The 20,348-nt window shown below is 39.2% G+C and overlaps 1 protein-coding gene across 3 annotated transcripts in view; it reads right to left on the bottom strand.

Moving 5' to 3' along the window:
* LOC140477410 (mesoderm induction early response protein 3-like) overlaps positions 1–20,348 on the bottom strand; it is an 83,777-nt gene that overhangs the window by 52,576 nt on the left and 10,853 nt on the right. For 2 of the 3 annotated variants that reach the window (XM_072571272.1, XM_072571251.1), the window contains one exon: positions 4,990–5,135. The exons of the other annotated variant lie outside the window; for it this stretch is intronic. In XM_072571272.1, the coding sequence (XP_072427373.1) occupies positions 4,990–5,088 (99 nt within the window). In that variant the 5' untranslated portion in view covers positions 5,089–5,135. The remainder of the gene's footprint in view (positions 1–4,989; positions 5,136–20,348) is intronic. 3 annotated transcript variants of the gene reach the window in all.

Below are 20,348 nucleotides of genomic sequence, written 5' to 3'. Positions count from 1 at the left end.
CCTGGGCCTGATGGCATTTACCCTAGGATCCTCTGGGAAGCTAGGGAGGAAATAGCGGAGCCATTGGCCTTGATTTTTATGTCGTCGTTGTCTACGGGAATAGTGCCAGAAGACTGGAGGATAGCGAATGTGGTCCCCTTGTTCAAGAAGGGGAGCAGGGATAGCCCGAGTAACTATAGGCCAGTGAGTCTCACTTCTGTTGTGGGCAAAGTCTTAGAGAGAATTGTAAGAGATAGGATTTATGCACATCTGGATAAGAATAATGTGATCAAGGATAGTCAGCATGGTTTTGTGAAGGGCAGGTCGTGCCTCACAAACCTTATTGAATTCTTTGAGAAGGTGACCAAGGAAGTGGACGAGGGTAAAGCAGAAGATGTGGTGTATATGGATTTTAGCAAGGCGTTCGATAAGGTACCCCATGGCAGGCTAATGCAAAAACTACGGAGGTATGGCATTGAGGGTGCATTAGAGGTTTGGATTAGGAATTGGCTGGCTGGAAGGAGACAGAGGGTAGTAATTGATGGTATAGGTTCATCTTGGAGCGCAGTTACTAGCGGTGTTCCGCAAGGATCTGTTTTGGGACCATTGCTGTTTGTCATTTTTATAAATGACCTGGAGGAGGGGCTTGAAGGCTGGGTGAGCAAGTTTGCGGATGACACGAAAGTCGGTGGAGTTGTCGACAGCGAAGAAGGATGTGGCAGGTTACAGCGGGATATAGATAAGTTGCAGAGCTGGGCAGAAAGGTGGTAAATGGAGTTCAATGTAGCTAAGTGTGAAGTCATTCACTTTGGTAGGAGTAACAAGAAGATGGATTACTGGGCTAATGGTCGGATACTTGGTAGTGTGGATGAGCAGAGGGATCTTGGTGTCCATGTACACAGATCTTTGAAAGTTGCCACCCAGGTAAATAGTGCTGTGAAGAAGGCATATGGTGTACTGGGCTTTATTGGTAGAGGAATTGAGTTCCGGAGTCCTGAGGTCATGTTGCAGTTGTAGAAGACTCTGGTGCGGCCTCATCTGGAGTATTGTGTGCAGTTTTGGTCGCCATACTATAGGAAGGATGTGGAGGCATTGGAACGAGTGCAGAGGAGGTTTACCAGGATGTTGCCTGGCATGGTAGGAAGATCGTATGAGGAAAGGCTGAGGCACTTGGGCTTCTCTCAATGGAGAAAAGAAGGTTTAGGGGAGATTTGATAGAGGTGTACAAGATGATTAGGGGTTTAGATAGGGTTGACAGTGAGAACCTTTTTCCGCGAATGAAGTCAGCTGTTACTAGGGGACACGGCTTTAAATTAAGGGGTGGTAGGTATAGGACAGATGTTAGGGGTAGATTTTTTACTCAGCGGGTTGAGAGTTCATGGAATGCCCTGCCAGTAGCAGTGGTGGACTCTCCCTCTTTATGGTCATTTAAGCGGGCATTGGACAAGCATATGGAGGTTATTGGGCTAGTGTAGGTTAGGTGGGCTTCGGTCGGCGCAACATCGAGTGCCGAAGGGCCTGTACTGCGCTGTATTTTTCTATGTTCTATGTTCTAAGTTTCTCAAATGCTCACAGATTCTGAAACATTCCCAATGGATATGACAATAACTGAATAACACATCAACAGTTGCTAGACAAAGAGAACAAAAACAAAGAACCTACAAGACAAGACAATTTCTTGAAACTTAGAAGAGAAATTTCTAGCATCCATTATTAAGAATGTAGCAACAGGGCACTTGATAAATGTGACGATATATGCCTTTAAGCAGGAGTTGTTCTGTCTTGTTTCTCTTGAATAGGGGTGTTGTAAACTTGGTGCATAGGTTGCTGCTCCATGGAGAACAGAGTAAATAGTTTTGGATTTTTAAAAAATTAGACAAAAGAAGCATGAGTGGATGCAGTCAGGCTCACGCAGACAGAGGACTTGAGTTTTTGCTTTCAGTTGGGGTTTGAGTGAAGCTGCTAGATACAGGTCTCTGTTGCTGCAAACGCTTAAATTCTCTGCGTTGCTTTATTCATTGTTGGCGTTCCTTCACCTGGATTGGAGGAGATGGCAAATGAGGAGATTGGTTTTGCTGAATTTGTCTTTGCCGAATTTGTCTTTGCCAAGTCTGTGTTTATGGGGTGCTGTTATATTCGAACAGTTGATGAGTAGTTAAATGTTATTTTGCTCAGGATTTCGATAGGGTTAGTTACATCAATTTTATTTGTATTTTAAATGGGGTGTAAGAATAAAATGTATTTTGCTTGAAGCTTGGCAGTATGACCAAGCAAATCACATCCGTAATGCAGTTCTGTATACTTGCCATTAAGAAAGATAAAAGAGTCTAAGCTGCCTGATCTGGTCCATAACATAAACCACAATATGAATTGACAGTCAACAGAGTCATAAAGCAGGGCTGTGTTCTGCAAATTTCAGATTATTCAATAATCTTAATGGACGGAAGGTGAGATAACATTTGCAAGAGGTTATGAAACAAGGTTCAGGTTTATAAGGTCGTAAGTAATAATATTAATTGGATTGGTTAATGGTGAAAAGCATAACCTATAAACTAGGAATTATTTAGGTTGGCTTGGTGTTACAATATCTGGATCAGCTGCTTAAAATCTATATCCATGATTTAGAGATGAAATGAATATGATATATCTAGGTTGGTATTGAGGTGGCTGAAACAGTTAAGCTGTGAAGAAGCTGCAAAGAGGCTGCAAATTGATATAGACTAGTTAAGTAATTAGGCAAGAAACTGACAAATGAACATTAATGTGGATTAAGTGCAGAATTCTCAACTCAATTGTAAGGTTTAAAATTCTGTTTTTCCAAAGTGAAAGAAAAGGAAACATTGCTATTCAGAGGATCTGTGTACCTTTATACATAAATCAGAAAATAACATACAAGTCCAGCAAGCAATTCAGAAAGAACGTGGTACATTAGCATTTGTCAAAAAGGGACTGGAGTGCAAGGGGAAAACAAGTCTTACAGCAATTAATGAATAGAAGTATAGGGCTGTCATGAGGTTATAGTTACAGTGATGTGCAAAATTTTCATCTTTACCAGAGGAAGAATTCAAATGCTTTAGCAATGATGGTTCATAATATTGATGCCTGGATCGACAGGTTGTCCCATAAAGAAATATTAAACAAAATGGCCTATATTCTCTGGAGTTTGGAAGGAAAGTGATTAAATTGAACAGTCCTCATTCTAAGAGGTCTGACAAGATAGTTGTCAAGATGTGGAGGTGCCACTGTTGGACTGGGGTGGACAAACTCAAAAGTCACTTTAAACTGCAAGCAAGGTAGATGACATAACACGGTTTCCCTCAGTTGAACCACTAAAAACTACAATACCCTTGTTTTCAAGAAAACCAAGGGGCAGTCATTTTTCAACATATCTTCTTGACTCATTGACTCGAGTATTCATAGCCTCTGAACGTATTCATGACCCAGACATTTTTTTCCCACTAGGGAGTAAATCAAAGGATGGTCTTAGATACGAGTTTCAGCAGTGAACAGATAAAAAAAGCTAATTGATATCACAGTTCAAGCAAAGGCTTCAGTGATGGGGTGGTTGTGGAGAAAGAAGCTAAGCAAAGACTCCATATTAATAGACATTGCCTGAAGGAGTTTTAAAACCTTTAGTTTCAAATATGTATAACATTATTTACATGATATCATTCAAACTGAGCAACTCCAGCTACAATTTCAATGAAAGACACTGAAGACCACAATATTGCAGGTTTCTACGATGCCATGCTGATTGAGCTTTTTTCTTTCTCCCCACTCAAAGCAGCATGTGGTCACTAACTTGATACATCTTCATGGTGGCACAACTGATAAATGAAAATCATAGGCAAACGCAACCGTAAAGCTAAAACATACTTGTTCATCAAGTGTTGGCACATTCATTGACTCCAATAGTATAGGAACTTCAAGCATATATTTTACAAGTTACAAGTTACTTGTAACTTTTAAAAAAAAATCAATTTTGATACCACAACCTCAATTTTTGCTGAGAAACCAGTCAGAGATTTGAGCTTTAAAGGATTGCCATTCTTGAACGAGTACCATTCTGCACTATGCAGCAACAGGGAGAGCAATTTTGCTTTCCCCCCACCTTTATGTTCATAATTCTCAGTTTTTGGCTTCATTAAAGGTACAACCTGAAGACTTGCTCCAAACTGATTTGCCAAACATTAACTAGCTGATCAACAAATTTTGCATACATTTGGCAGAGGGCAATTGGATCTCTAATTTCACCTCTCCTTGAGGAGCACTTATGCTCAATCCTGCAGAGTGAAGGCTCATACACTCTGGAAAGATATCACAATGTGAAGCTAAGCATAAAAGGAATTCTGTTCAAAAAAACATTCTGATCTTTGTTTAGAAAGAAACTGACTGAGAAAGCTGAACAAGGAGGAGTCAGCTCATGTCTCCTAATGAAGCTCTTACAGCAATTTCTCTTTTACTTGAAGAGTACCAAATTTAATTGCCTTGTATGAAGGCAACAGTAAAGAATAAAGACATTTTTTTAAAATAACCTCATTTGATGCTACCCAAGAGTATCAACAACTGTTTTGCGCACACTATTGACCCCTAATCACAGAGCATTCTCACAATCTTACAAATCCTTATTTTAAATCTGAAAGACTACTGCTCAACTTCATAACATTAAACAGGACTACTTCGACAACAGCAGTAACTGTTGAAGAAATCCAGGAGGTCTAGCAGTGTCTGTGGAAAGAGATGCAGAGTTAACTAACTATTGTGGCAAAGGGTCACTGGACTCAAAACATTAACTCCACTTCTCTCAAAGATGTTGGTAGACCAGAGTTTCTTCAACGACTTCTGTAGTTATTTCAGATTTCCAACTTTTGCAGTTTGGAGATAGTGAAAAGTGCAGATGTTGGAGAGTCAGAGTGCATAAAGATGGACATCTTCAACTTGTTTTATTTTACTGGTTCAGCAGTTTGACTTTAACTTTAATTACCATTAAGGAAAAAAAACTTTAGATACCCTCTCCAAATCTTCAATTTCAGATGTGAAATTCTTCCCTCCCTCTAACATTTCCTCTTCTTCAAGTGTTCGCTCATCATCATACTCATGCACTAGCATTTCTGCTGTAGGGTCGAAATCATGATCCTCAGAAGACAATGAGCCAACTATAAAAGTAAAAACAAATCAAATGAGCATCTTAAATCTTGGATATATGTTCAGCTTTGTGTTCTAGGTAAATAAATCACATCAAAAATAGATATCATGCTAACATATTGGTAACCAATTTGATTTGCATTAGATGGCTCGAAAGATCAGTTATTTAATTTAAAAGCACAGGGAGTTATAATTCTTTTGGTATTAAACATGATGTGTGAAAATGTACCACACAAACTTCTATACAAATACATTTACAATAAAAATGACAGTTCAAAAGGTGGAAGCAAGTGGGTAAGAGGGCAAGATAGGAGAAATAAATTATATTCAAATGCAAGAATTAAACCAAAATTAAGACAATTAAGAGCAAATAAGAGATGTAACACTATAAACTAGCACTAGAAACAAACAAAAGTAAGGAATGAAAAGTTGCAAAAGAAAGATCATGAGCAATTGAGTTGACGTCAAGGATTCCCATCACTCTGTGTGCATAATGAGCCGAATGGCCCCCTTCTGCACTAAATCATATGATTATGACACCATTCAACTTAAGTAGACTGCAAAATTCATACTGTCTTCAGGTCAGGCAATAAGGATCCAAGCTGCTGCAGAGTCAATACCTTGCCCCCTTTTTGCCAGCTTAATGCATTGCTCATGAACTAAATCTGTTGAAATTGTCTTGCAATCCCAACAATAATGCATGGCTGAGTCTAATATTAACTTTGAGTACTATCCATATCACAATACAGAAGCCATACAAAATGGAACACCAGAAAGTTTGAGAGGGTATGCACGCTAACCATAAAGTTTGACACGGGATCTTAGTTTGCCATTAGTCACAGAGATTTGAGAAATGTAAGCTCAATCTTGAAATTATTTTCCTGAAAGTTTTAGGTGATAACTTAAGCAATTTTCCTACAGATGCCAAATGGTGCTCACTAAAAATGTTTCAATTCCTGAAGTTAAAATGCACTTCCATAATCATGCATATTCACAGTTGGTAGTTGTGGATTCTCCAGCAACAAGCAAGAAAATTGCAAAGACTTGGACAACGTTGGTCCTGTATTTCCTCTGATTGCCACTAGACTCTCCCATATCTTGATGCAGTGAGTCTTCAGTGGATGTCATTGTTTAGGCATAGCTGAATAAAATTATATAACCTACTCCATAAGAATTTGCGGTTTTAGATCAATGTGTATAATCTAGTAAATTTTGTATTATTTTATACAGGCCCTCTGACTTTTTGCCTTCCTGTGAGAGAGGGGATGGTGGGTGCATGAAGGTAGGTTTAGTGATTTGTGACGTGATTTTTCTGTTGGATTCGGAAACAGTTCAGTCATTCTGCATATGCATGCTTTTTGCAGTAAGATACATGATCAAAACTTAGGGTAGCATGGTGGCTATGGTTAGCACTGCTGCCTCACAGCATCAGGGATCTGGCTAGGATTCCACTCTTGGGTGACTGTGCAAACCCAATCCATCTTCCCAGTGTCTGTGGGTTTCCTCTGGGTGCTCTGGCTTCCTCCCACAACACAACAATGTGCAAGTTAAGTGGGTAGACCATGCTAAATTTCCCATTGTATCTAGAGGTGTACAGGTTGAATGTATTAGCCATGGGGAATTGCAGGATTACAGGGTTAGAGTAGGGGGTTGGTCTGGATAGATTGCTGAGGGTCGATGTGAACTAGATGGGCCGAATGGCTTGCTTCCACACTGCTGGCATTCTATGATGATTCAATAGAAAGAATAAGTTCAGAATAACTTCGCCCCATCAAAAGAACTCTTGAACACTTCTTCATTGCTGACAACTGAAAGCATCAAAGTCAGACAAAGAACAAAGTAAAAGGGAAGACCAAAAGAGGTATCTCAGTTTGGTGTTTTTTTCAGTTTTAACAAGGCAGTCTTTCTCTGAAACACACACGCAGTGCTGTAGATTCAGGTTTAACATTAAAACACAAGTTCAAAAGTTTACAAAAATGATGATAAAACAGAACAATGTAATAAAATTTAAAGACTTTGAAACACTTGGTAAGATACTATCCAAGTAATCCCCGAAAAACCCTTTGCAATATTCATACTTGAGAAAATTCCCTTTTCTTTCACAACTACAGAACTTAATCCTGAAGCTTCAATTCTGCATCTTGAGAAACTTTGTGAAATCTTCATACAACTGAGCTTTGACTTTCTCAACTTCTAATAATCTCTTCTAACTGAATAGTTCCGGTCTGGAATTGTTAAATTAAGCTCCTTTCAATGAAGCAACCCATTTCTTAACAGTTGTAAATAACATCTCTTTCTCAGGAACAAAGTTGTATAACCAAGCTTTCAGCCAAGATGTCTGCAAACTGCTCCGTACGAAACTAAAAAGCAGTTTTTCTACCCCTCGCCCAAGCAAGTAGCATTTCCCTTCATAATTCCTCAAAATTCCACAATTTTCTATCTGAAAGCAGAATGCATTGTACTATTTACATTGCTCACCTGTAAATTCTCCCAATGTAAACAAATTCCTATTACCCTCCCAACACACAACATACACAATTTTAAAAAAAAACATGGCTACAGAAATACCTACAAGATAATAATTAAACATGAACTAGTTTAGGTACACAAAAATCTATGTGCCACTAGTTCAAAACTCAAAAATCCAAAAAAATATTAAAATATATATAAGCCACATTTTATTTCCCCACAGTGAAAATTTGTCTAAGAAGCATTTTAATTATTTATCAAATATTATCCTAACACTACTTCTGTCAAACTAATAGTTGTAACATGTTGTCATTCAACAATGACTTGCACAACAACCTTATTTTACATTAGGTCATGAGCACAACATCAATCTCCTTGACAAAGCTCTTGATAAAGCTTCCACAATAGCATTTACTTTTCCAGAAACATGACCAATTTTTAAAACAGACAATTGGAGAATTAAACACCATTGGAATACTTGACTTTTTGCCACAATTTTTGTCTCAGCAGGTAAAAAGTAAAAGTTTCTTCCACCTTGGTGGTCCATGCACAAGAGAAATAGAATGACTGGAAACGTCGCTTATCACCTAGCAGCGAAAAGATCTCACAACTATTCTAAAATATTTCTTTACAGTCGAATTAACAATAACTTAGGCATATTCTACAAACAGGTAAAGCTTTCTGCCTTCTTTGTGTTGGGGAGGTTGGAGCAAATTTGTTGAATACAATTCAAGTACCTTGCACCAGAGATCAGTAAGACCATCAAATTAAAGTTTGCATTTGTTTATGTAAAATATTATTTAGGAATTGTGTTTCATTTTGTAGGAATACACTGTTCAAATTATGTGTCTTTCCTCCTCCTGTATATTTTGGCACTGAGAGGAGGTTATATGCCTGCTCTCTGCTACTACATTCTGATTCTCAACAATCCATTCTGGTGTAATGCCGTTCCCCTCAAACCTTTATATGCTTGTCATTAGTACTATTGGTGATATTGCACTCACTTAATAAAAATGCTAATCAAATTTAACATTGCTTCCACCTGATAACGTTTTGGTTTTAAACATGCAGCTTTTAGATTTTCCTGGCTATTTAGACGAAGCAGTTGTTTGACAAGTCATTTCAGCTGTTTCTTGCACAGGAGTCCTTAAACTCGCCCTCTGAAATCGGCGACTCAGCAGTTAGCACTGCCTCACAGGGCCAGGGATATGGGTTTGATTTCAGCCTCAAGGACTGTCTGTCTGTATGGAGTTTGCACATTCTTCCCATGTCTGCGTGGGTTTCCTCCGGGTGCTCCTGTTCCCTCCAACAATACAAAGATGTGCAGGTTAGATGGATTGGCCATGCTAAATTGCCCATATTGCTCAGGGGTGTAGGCTAGGTGTATTAGTCTGGGGAAATGGAGGGGAATGGGTCGAGGTGGGATACTTTCCAGAGGGTCAAGTGTAGACTTGTTAGACAAAATAGCCTGTTTCCACAGTATAGGCATTCTATGATCAACAATCATCATCTGTTATGGCCTTCACCTCAATAATTTTCTGCAAGATATAACATCTAACTTTTTAAGCATCTCTGTGCTTGCAAGATTGTCAGAGAATCAAATTTTAAATTTTCAGTATCTGAACTGCTTCTCAATTTGGAAAACCAGATGGTTTTCAGAAGAGCTTCCAAATTTCCAAAGGCACTTTGAAACATTTTTAACATAATCAAACCATGGTATAGAACCATCACAAGACTCAATGGCTCCTTTTCCTTTAGAATATCCTTATTTAAAATACTTACTTCAGAACATACATGCTAACATTTTTTTGTAAAGTAACCGACAGACTGATCAATTCCAATCTCATCACCAACGTTCCCCCAACAGCTGGTCAGTGGGTCCGTGCACACCAAATCAGTATGTTCCCAGCACTGACTTCTGGCTTCAGAATCTGCTCCTGTGCATGAACCACAGAGGTTGACTCAGAAAAATAATTACAGGGACTATAACTTGTCATCTTGCAGTGGAACAAGTCAGTTTGAAGAGCATCTCAATTAGGCTCTGCCAAACCTGCACATTTGTTAGCATAGCTTTTAAGTTTTCAAAGACTTGTTAACACTTGTGTCGATTCAAACTTTCTGACTTTCTTTAACAAATCTGAAGGTACAATGACAGTGAACTTTGGAACAAACCTACCATAGAATTAATCATACCATCATAATGCAAAATTTCACATTTTGTCCTAGGCACAGGAAGATCCAAAATAGCCCTCAGGTTTCTCTAGATGCTATTTGCTGTTGTTCCACATGACCTATAAAAAGACACCTTTGCCTCGCCAAATTCACCTTTACCATACTTGGAATCAAATCGGTTGTTCTCGAAAATCAAAGTTTGGTCAGGTGGTGTAAATGCTCTTTGCAGATGTGGCCAAAATCAACTCAACTGTCATAAGCATAGCCAAATAACCTTAAAACTCAATGACTTTACTGGTTAACTGTTGAATGCTGTTGCTGCATTTCTCCTAACAAATGGCATGTCTTTGCATTGATCAACTCCTACCACTGTTACAAAAAGTTAATATGTCTTTGGCTCGATCAATCAGCGTAACTTGCTAATATCCTTTTAGCAAGACCATACTTTATAACAAATGGTACTCGTCCAACTCATTCAATGCAATCCTCCTGCCTTGGCATAACATACAAGTCTGTCTTCGTCATCATGTTGTTTTCATTATAACAACAGAGAATCTTTGTGATCCATTCAGTTTCAGCACCATCATGATAGCTACTACGACTCAGTTCAACAACGTTGTTGCCCATCGTCAACTTAGTCTTTTTCTTCACTTGAGCTAATTCGATCAGATTGAATCTGTAAGGGTTTTATTTTAACGGTAACTGACCCCCAAATTAAAATGATCAGTCAAAAGTTCTCTCTGGCACATTCCCACAAACTGGCTTATAATTAGGTAATAATCTTCGTAAGTCACCTCGAAAATCTTTTGGAAGATACAACATTTAATCGTTTAAGCACCTACATGTTTACAAATTGGATCACTGGAGGATCAACTTCTGAATTTTCAATTTCTTATTCATTCTCCAGTTGTTCTTATATTTCTTTCTCATGCCCTATTTCTTTCACTATTGTACGTACATTTTTCTCCTGAGTATTGCCCATCACACTATCTTTTCAACAGATTAAACCATACACTCGCCAATTCTCTCTCCTGTGTAGAATATTCATCACATGAAAAACATCATTTAATTTCTTTTTGATTTGACAAGGTTCAGTGAACCTTAATTTTAATGGCTTCACAGAGACAGGTAACTAAACTAATACAGTGGAAACTCGATTACACAAACAAAATGGGCAGACACTATTTCGTTCGGATAATCGATTATTCGGAAAATTGATTAAATGCCTTTCCTCTGGGGCTCGGAGTTTTAAAGTCTGCTCCTCATTCAGGAGACAAGCAGCAGCACACAGTGCATGAGGCCCTGCCCCCACCAACTCCGCCGCAACCCCCACCTCCCCCCCCCCCGCCCCGGACCAGCACTGCCCCACAACCCTCTCCCCCTCAAACGGGAATCCGGTCTAACCCCGCCCACCCCCCCAAAAACCCAGTCCAACCCCACCCCCCAACTCAGTCCAGCTCCCTTTGTGGGGCAAGTCTCCAAATAGCGCACTCACACAACTTTTTACTGCAAATTTTTGACAGGTTCCATGTTTGTCCTGCATAGGACAATATGAGAGTCATTATTCCTGGGAAACTGGGGGCGGGGGGGGGGGGGGGGGGGGGGGGGGGGGGGGGTGGGTGCGAAGAGAAAGAGAAGAGAAGAGATTAGGGTACACCTCTCTGCAGAACTCCAGGGAAAGGTGTGGGGAGAGAGAGGGGGCAGGCAGTCAGTCTTTTGGAGATGGTGCCTGTTTAATCACTGTAACAAAAGACACGATCACTGTTGAAAACAAGTCTTTGATGTAATGTTTCTATCGGGACCTCGAGATCTCCTTTGGATAAACTGATATTCAGATAATTGGTATTCGGATAATCAAGGTTCCCCTGTACACAGCTGTTCAGAGGATCCACGCTTATCAATCGACTTCTGGCTTCAGATTTGCTGTCATGCACGAATTACAGAGGTTCACTCAGAGAAAAATAATTACAAGCAATGAAACTTGTCATCTTGCAGTGAAACAAGCCAGTTTGAATAGCTTCTTAGTGAGGCTCTGCCAAAACCTCACATTTGTTAACATAGCTGGACCCAGAGCTTCTAGTTACCTGTCACTTCAACACCACCTTGTTCCCTGGCCAACACCTCTGTCTCAGGCTTGCTGCAGTGCTCCAGCAAAACTCTGCATAAGCTGGAAGAACAGCACCTCATCTTCCACTTGGAAATTCTACAGCCTTCTGGACTCAAAATCGAGTTCAACAATTTTAGGGCTTCAGGCACCTTCGCTTCGGTCCTTACCCCAAACACCAGTCCTTATTCCCACGCGGTTTATTACACACATTGAATAACTACTAACGGATACATTGGTGGCTAACATTCTCCCAGGCTAATCATTATCTACTCTTTTGTCTGTCCAACTCTTTTCTCTTCCACCCTTCCCTCTACCCTATGTTCTGCAAAAAAAAAAAAACTTTTTCTTAGCAACCACCAGTTCTGAGGAAAGGTCACTGGACCCTGTTATGGACCAGTCCAGGCACCACCAAACTATTTTAAAGTAGCCTCGACCTAAGTCCTTTCTTATTTTAAAGGCAAATATTGAGTGCCTGTTCTAGATATAATGCAACTGGCAAACTACTTGACATTAAGCAAAGCACAATTTATTTGAACACTGTAGCTAAAGTTCAACTAAAGAAAGAAGAATTTAGAATAACTTCAACTATTGAAAAACTTAACAGAATAATAGATATGGTAACTATTACGAAATAACTGTTCCAATATAGTAATATACCATAAACACACCCTTAGTCAAAATTGCAAATTCAGACATAGATTCTCATATGAAATTCTCCAATCCAGGAAGAAAAATGACACAGGAAATTCAGAGGGAGTAGCAGCCAGGAGAAATTCACTGAAGCTTCCAACTCTGTAAAGGTCCCAATAGTTTCTGATACTACTGAAAAACCAAAACCCAGAAATCCTAATCTAAGAGATGGCCGCACCCATTCAGGTTGTTTAAAAAAAACCAAGGCCTCCCATGCAGTTTACTCAAATGGTCTTAACTCGTCAGCTCGTCACCTCTTGTTCAATCTCTATCTCAAAAGAAACCAGGACAAAATAACCTCTATAGCTACAGCATTATCATTACCCAAAATGTCAACTCTTCACAGATGCTGCCAGACTTGCTGAGCCTTTCCAACAATATCTGTTTTTGTAAGACTAATCGTGTCTTCCATAAACAAAACTGAACTTCAGCTATTTTTATGTACACACCACTGTGTTGATCACCTTTCAAATTTTGTTTAACGAACTCATATTCCCCGAAAAAGCTTCTCTCAAACTTGAAACATGGGTTGGAATCACTATGAGCTTCAGTTTATAATTTTTCTAATCAATTTAAGTGCTCCTCTTACCTTATGTCCATATCTTATTTTAAAAGTACTAAATCGTATGTTCCTGATAGCAAATAGTACCAAAGCAATTTGTTTAGCCCAAACATGAGGACATTCTTGGCAACAAACTTTAATTATGGTCTTCAAATTTTGATGCAATCTTTTTCAACCACCTTGCAATTGCACATGATGAGCAGAAGATGCAAATTGTTTTATTCCTAAGTATTCATTTGTTTTGTGACAATATTTGTGACATAAAATTTGAGTCCTGATCTGACTGTATTTCTTTGGATAATCTCTATCTTATTTTCAAAAACTAACCTTTTTACATTTACATTTTTTCCAACTGTTTCAGGAAATCTTGGGAAGAAGTCCATAATCATTAAAAGATACTGGTTCCCATTCCAGATTTTAGGAGGCCAACACAATCTGTTGTGACTCTGCTAAATGGTTCTTCAAAAATTGGTATTAGAATTAAAAATGCAGGTTTAATTAGGAGTTGGGTTTTCTGACTAACTGGTGTGTGTCATGACTGACATCTAGTCTTTCATGGGGTAAAAACAATGACTGCAGATGCTGGAAAGCAAATACTGGATTAGTGGTGCTGGAAGAGCACAGCAGTTCAGGCAGCATCCAACGAGCAGCGAAATCGACGTTTCGGGCAAAAGCCCTTCATCAGGAATAATGTTGATGAAGGGCTTTTGCCCGAAACGTCGATTTCGCTGCTCGTTGGATGCTGCCTGAACTGCTGTGCTCTTCCAGCACCACTAATCCAGTATCTAGTCTTTCATGTCAACACTAGGTCTATACTTCATCCTCATCAATAAAAATGTTTAATATAATAGCTGGTATTTCCCTAATACTTAAGTAACCTGCCATTTTGAATCGTCTAAGCAATAGTAAAATTTAGTTATGATAATCAGATAGAACTACCACTGATGGACTACAGTTGGTTCCTCAACGACAGATATTTGAAGTGTCCTCCATTTTCTCATTAGTACTCTGCATTTTTAAAAACACCACCACTCAGGTTTCTGATTCAATTTCTGAGCAAGCACTGGATGCAACATTTTCAAATGTCAAATCCACTTGTATTTCAAGGTAAGAAAACAGTTAAACATTGGATTCTTGGTCTTTTCAACTTCATTTTTTTTGTTAAATTCCAAAACTTGTTTCTCTTCATACCATTTCCAAGCCACCTTCCTGCTTGAACAAGTCTTTTTTTTTAAATCACCTCAATGGTCCCAAGGTAGAGCTCCAGCAAGGTCAGAAAATAATCCACAATGTTCCTCTTATAACAATTTGGTTTCTTTTACCTCAATTGGTTGCTCCACCACACCTAATAAAACTAATATTCTTGACCTGCCAGATCATTTTCTTCCTCAGGAATTTGTTTTGTTACTCCTACTTCAACCTCTCAATTTACAAAGTCATTCTGTAATCCAACTCTGTAAGAATAAAGTAGGTTTTTAATCTCCAAGAATGCTTTCAATTGTTTTCTTTATCCCTTCATTAACCCCTCTGGAAGACAAAGAGTATCATCAGACATTAAGTAATCTAAAGCAATGTTCCCACAACATACACTTGTCCCTCACAAATTCTGCAAGTGTCTGATTAGGTTTCTTTCTTTTGTAGTCCTAAATTTTATTTGATAAGCTTCAGGCATTAATTCTTCAGCATTGATTATTGTCTTGGACAGTTTGCACTCTTCAGATTTTTTTTGACCAGCTGAAGCACAGAGTCACAGCTGTACTCTTCTAAACTTTTGAAGGTCCAAACCACTTTCGGCCATTTCACCTGTCCAGCTATATTCCCCAATGAACTAAAAATACCTTTCAACTCCATCTTTAATAAACTGAGGCATTAATGATGGATCATTAAGTTAAATCAAATCCTTCTTCGGCAACTCATGTTCTCCAAGGTCCCAAACTCAATTCCATCTTTCTTTCCATTTTCTCTGTTTTTCTTTTTCCTCTGATATGCCATTTCTGTTTTCTTCTTTCCACCATTTCCAATCCAAGTTTTCTTAACTTTGCATCCCTTTGTCAGTCTTAGTTTCTCTCTCTCTCTCTCCTCTAATCAAGTGTTTTAATTTCTACCATTATCTTGGGTAATCCCAGCTGTGACAACTCAATTTCAGATTTTCGTTCTTCCAATTCCAAATGTTGGATAACCAGACAAATGCTTGAGGCATCTCATTCTCATGAGATCCTGATTTTACTTCTAACTTCAGCTTATCTGCTACCTTTCTCAGTTTAGCTTTAATCAAAGACTTCAAATTATCCACTGTTTAATCTTCCACTTCAGAAAGCTCTTGGCAATATTCATAACCATCTTCAAACTCCATACAACAATCCGCAGAAGACAATGGATTTTATGTCCAGAACCACAGCTGTTACTTCTAAAAAGACACTGAACTTCCTTAATCCAGTGATTTCAAAAATCCCACCATGCACCCCCACTGGAGAAGTCAGGTCCTCGGCTGAAACCTGGCTTCATCAATCATATTTTGGTTTGATTGATTTTAAAGAGGTTGCCTTTCATTGAAACAAGCATGCAATGCTACATTTTCAGATTTAACTATAAAACAGAAATTGCCTAAGTAAAAGAAACAAAGACAAAACAGAACTAATCAACTTTTTACACATAATCACAAATTTAACGATTTTGAAACTACAATCCCATTAATCCCAAAAACATTGCTTTCCAGTACTCTAACAGAGAGAAGTTCCTCTGCTTTCAGAATATTCAGGTTTAAATTAACCGTGGTTTCAATTCTCAATCTTGAGGATCTGATAAATGCTTCCTGAAGACTGCCATGCAACTTAGCTTTTTAGTTTCAAACAACCCCTTCAGAGCTTCAACCAAACAGTTTCGGTCTGTCACATTTTTAACTAAACACCTTATGCTGAGATAATGCTTTTTTTTTTAAAATAGACCTAACCTATCTCCCTTTCTCAGGAGTATCAGTCTGCCACAAGCAGTTTTGACAAACTGCCCAAAACTGAAAGGGGATTTTATTTTCCCCAAATAAATAAGCCCCTCATAGCAATTATTAAAACAGCACACTTCAAACCACAAATCATAACAAGAAAATGGAGGAAATACTAAATGGATATTTTGCAACAAAATTTACTGTGGAAAAGGATATGGAAGATATAGACTGTAGGGAAATAGATGGTGACATCTTGCAAAATGTCCAGTTTACAGAGGAGGAAGTGATGGATGTCTTGAAATGGTTAGAAGTGGATAAATCCCCAGAACTCTGTGGGAAGCTAAAGAGTGATTGCCGGGCCTCTTGCTGAGATATTTGTATCATCAATAGTCACAGGTGAGATGCCGGAAGACTGGAGATTGGCAAACGTGGTGCCACTGTTTAAGAAGGGCGGTAAAGACAAGCCAGGGAACTATAGACTGGTGAGCCTGACCTCAGTAGTGGGCAAGTTGTTGGAGGAATCCTGAGGGACAGGATGTACATGTATTTGGAAAGGCAAGGACTGATTCAGGACAGTCAACATGGCTTTGTGCATAGGAAATCATGTCTCACAAACTTGATTGAGTTTTTTGAAGAATTAACAAAGAAGATTGATGAGGGCAGAGCAGTAGATGTGATCTATATGGACTTCAGTAAGGTGTTCGACAAGGTTCCCCATGGGAGACTGGTTAGCAAGATTACATCTCATGGAATACACGGAGAACTAGCTATTTAGATACAGAACTAGCTCAAAGGTAAAAGACCTTTTAATATCCTCAGAACACTAATCCTCTCAAAGAATGAGCAAAGCAAACGCAAGTCTAATGCTGCACATTATAGGAGGGATGTGATAGTGCTGGACAGGGTGGTGGTGGAGGGTTGTTTTTCAGACTGGAGGCCTGTGACCAGTGGAGTGCCACAAGGATCAGTGCTGGGCCCTCTACTTTTTGTCATTTACATAAATTATTTGGACGCGAGCATAAGAGGTACAGTTAGTAAGTTTGCAGATGACACCAAAATTGGAGATGTAGTGGACAGCGAAGAGGGTTACCTCAGATTACAACAGGATCTGAGGATTACAACAGGATTTGAGAAGTGGCAGATGGAATTTAATTCAGATAAATGCAAGGTGCTGCATTTTGGGAAAGCAAATCTTAGCATGACTTATACACTTAATGGTAAGGTGCTAGGGAGTGTTGCTGAACAAAGAGACCTTGGAGTGCAGGTTCATAGCTCCTTGAAAGTGGAGTCGCAGGTAGATAGGATAGTGAAGAAGTCGTTTGGTATGCTTTCCTTTATTGGTCAGAGTATTCAGTACAGGAGTTGGGAGGTCATGTTGCACCTAGACAGGACATTGGTTAGGCCACTGTTGGAATATTGCGTGCAATCCTGGTCTCCTTCCTATCGGAAAGATGTTGTGAAACTTGAAAGGGTTCAGAAAAGATTTACGAGGATGTTGCCAGGGTTGGAGGATCTGAGCTACAGGGAGAGGCTGAATAGGCTGGGGCTGTTTTCTGTGGAGCGTCGGAGGCTGAGGGGTGACCTTATAGAGGTTTACAAAATTATGAGGGGCATGGATAGGATTAATTGACAAACTCTTTTCCCTGGGGTCAGGGAGTCCAGAACGAGAGGGCATAGGTTTAGGGTGAGAGGGGAAAGATATAAACGAGACCTAAGGGGCAACTTTTTCACGCAGAGGGTGGTACATGTATGGAATGAGCTGCCAGAGGATGCGGTGGAGGCTGGTACAATTTAAAGAGGCATTTGGATGGGTATATGAATAGGAAGGGTTTGGAGGGATATGGGCTAGGCGCTGGCAGGTGGGACTAGAATGAGTTGGGATATCTGGTCGGCATGGACGGGTTGGACCAAAGGGTCTGTTTCCATGCTGTACATCTCTATGACTCTTTGACTCTAATTTCACTTCAAACATATGCATAACTATCATTCCAGTTCGAAAAAAGGTGGTTTTCACTGATGACTAGTTGAACTATGAATAATAAATTTGGAATAATATCCTCAGAACACTAATCCTCTCAAAGAATGAGCAAAGCAAACAAAAGTCTAATGCTGCACGTTATAGGAGGGATGTGATAGTGCTGGACAGGGTGCAGAGGAGATTTATCAGGATATCACATGGGCTGCAGAGTTTCAGTTATGAAAAGAAATTGGATAGACTGGGATTGTTCTGCTTTGAGCAGAGGAGATTCAGGGTGGGCATGCGCAAGATACAGAAACTTAAAAGGGCAGACAGAAATATTTTTTTTTCCCTTGATGAGGGTCAGTGACCATAGCTTTAAGGTATGGGCCATAAGGTTTAAAGGAGACGTGTTTGGGACCTTGACAACAAGGATGATGGTGATCAATGGACAAGTCTTACACCTTCTGCTTTGCATGGGAATTGTGTGCGTTTTGGGTGTTGGTGGGGAGGGGTCTCAACCATAGTCAGGACCACAGTTGAAGGGGACAATCAGAATAGATGCAACGGAGATGGCAAATCTGGAAGAATGGAATGGATCCTCGTAGGAAGCTGGGTGTAAGGAGATGTATTGAGTTAACTGCGGCAGTTGGTGAATTTGTAATGGATTCGGTGGACAGCCTATCCCTAGAAGTAGAAGATCAAGAGGTCAAGGAAAAGATGGTAGAGCCAAAGGCAGACCAAGTGAAGGTGAGAGAAGGATGGAAATTGGAAGCAAAACTGATTTAAGTTTTCCAAGTCCAGACGAGGGCAGAAAGCAGCATCAGTGACATCACTGATGTACTAGACAAAGAGCCAAGTGATTCCCCCAAACAAGCAGTTCTAAAACAAGGAAAGTTCTACATAGTCCACAATGAGACAGACATAACTGGGACCAAAGAAAGAGAGATGAGAAAAAGGAATCGTTTTTCAAAGTGAAAATAAGTTTATCCAGGCAAAGGAGGGTGGTAGTGGATAGAGACTGTTCGACCAAGATGGCCTTCAGACCATCCTGATGGGGAAAGAAAAATTATAATGGGTGCAGACAGCTTACAAAAATCAGAGGTGCAGAGATTTATTCAATGTACTACAACATTAAAATCTTTAGTATGTGAAATATCTCACTTGCTACTGTTATCCCAACTGTGCATGTGCTAGCGACTGAACCATTTCTGAAGTGAGAAAGAGTAGGAGAGACAATAGCACCATTAGGGATAACCACGAAAGTATTACAGGTATAAGATTCATTTCTTTAAAAAAAAACTTATATCTACACAACTTCCATGAATACTGACAAATGAAACACTTGCACAGAATTAGAGAACATTAAATCAAATAAACCTACAGAAACCCATTCGACAGGCAGATATAATCAGAGTGCTGCCCAAAGTTAAAGATGCATTTGACTCAAATTAAATAAAATAGAAGGTACAGGTTTTAAAACAGAATATGCAAATAAGCAGAATATGTTCATGAAATATCTATTATCAAAAATTGTTTAATGGAGCCTGAATCCAACATTCTAAATTTATTGTTTGCTCATGCAAGTACTGCATTTCCTTTTATGTACACACAGACTCCTTATTCGTGCAGGGTTAAAGAATATAAGTAAACAAAAGAAATACATTCCTGAATGGTAGATGGTCATTAAAGTTAATTCACGATATACCTGATTGATGGACAGTAACAATATCACCGATCTTTCATTAATAAATGGACTGGACCCCTGCTGACCAATCTTTAGTACTTCAACAGATGTAAATGCTACATTACCTTAATGGCACTTTAGCGATACACGAAAGAGGGCTGCTTCACCACTAAACTGATAAGCTGCACTTTTGATTTAGTAGGATATTGCAATAAAACTAAATTTGGGAAAACTGTAGTGCCTGCATCATACACACACTTTGTTGTAGATTACCTAAAAACACATGTTCAATTTATTCAAGAAACATACCCATCAGACGATAATTTAAACTGGAAAACCACAGCTCAAATATGGTTTCTATTCTTTCATGGAATGTGGGAAGCACTTGCACAATAAGCATTTGTCACCCACAGCATTGAGTGATTTGGGAGGCCATTTCAGACGGCAGTTAAGTGTCAACCGTACTGCTGTTTAGAATCACAGGTAGGCCAGCCTGGGTAAGGATGGCAGATATCTTTCCCTAAAATAAACTAAATGTATTTTCACAACAATCAATGACAGTTGTCACAGTCATTATTAGTGACACTAACTGAATTGAAACTCTACGAGATGCCATTGTGGGAGCTAAATCCATGTCCC

This window comes from Chiloscyllium punctatum, chromosome 1 (genome assembly GCF_047496795.1).
Source record: "Chiloscyllium punctatum isolate Juve2018m chromosome 1, sChiPun1.3, whole genome shotgun sequence".
Taxonomy (NCBI): Eukaryota; Metazoa; Chordata; class Chondrichthyes; order Orectolobiformes; family Hemiscylliidae; genus Chiloscyllium; species Chiloscyllium punctatum.
This window is presented reverse-complemented; position numbering and strand designations above follow the sequence as displayed.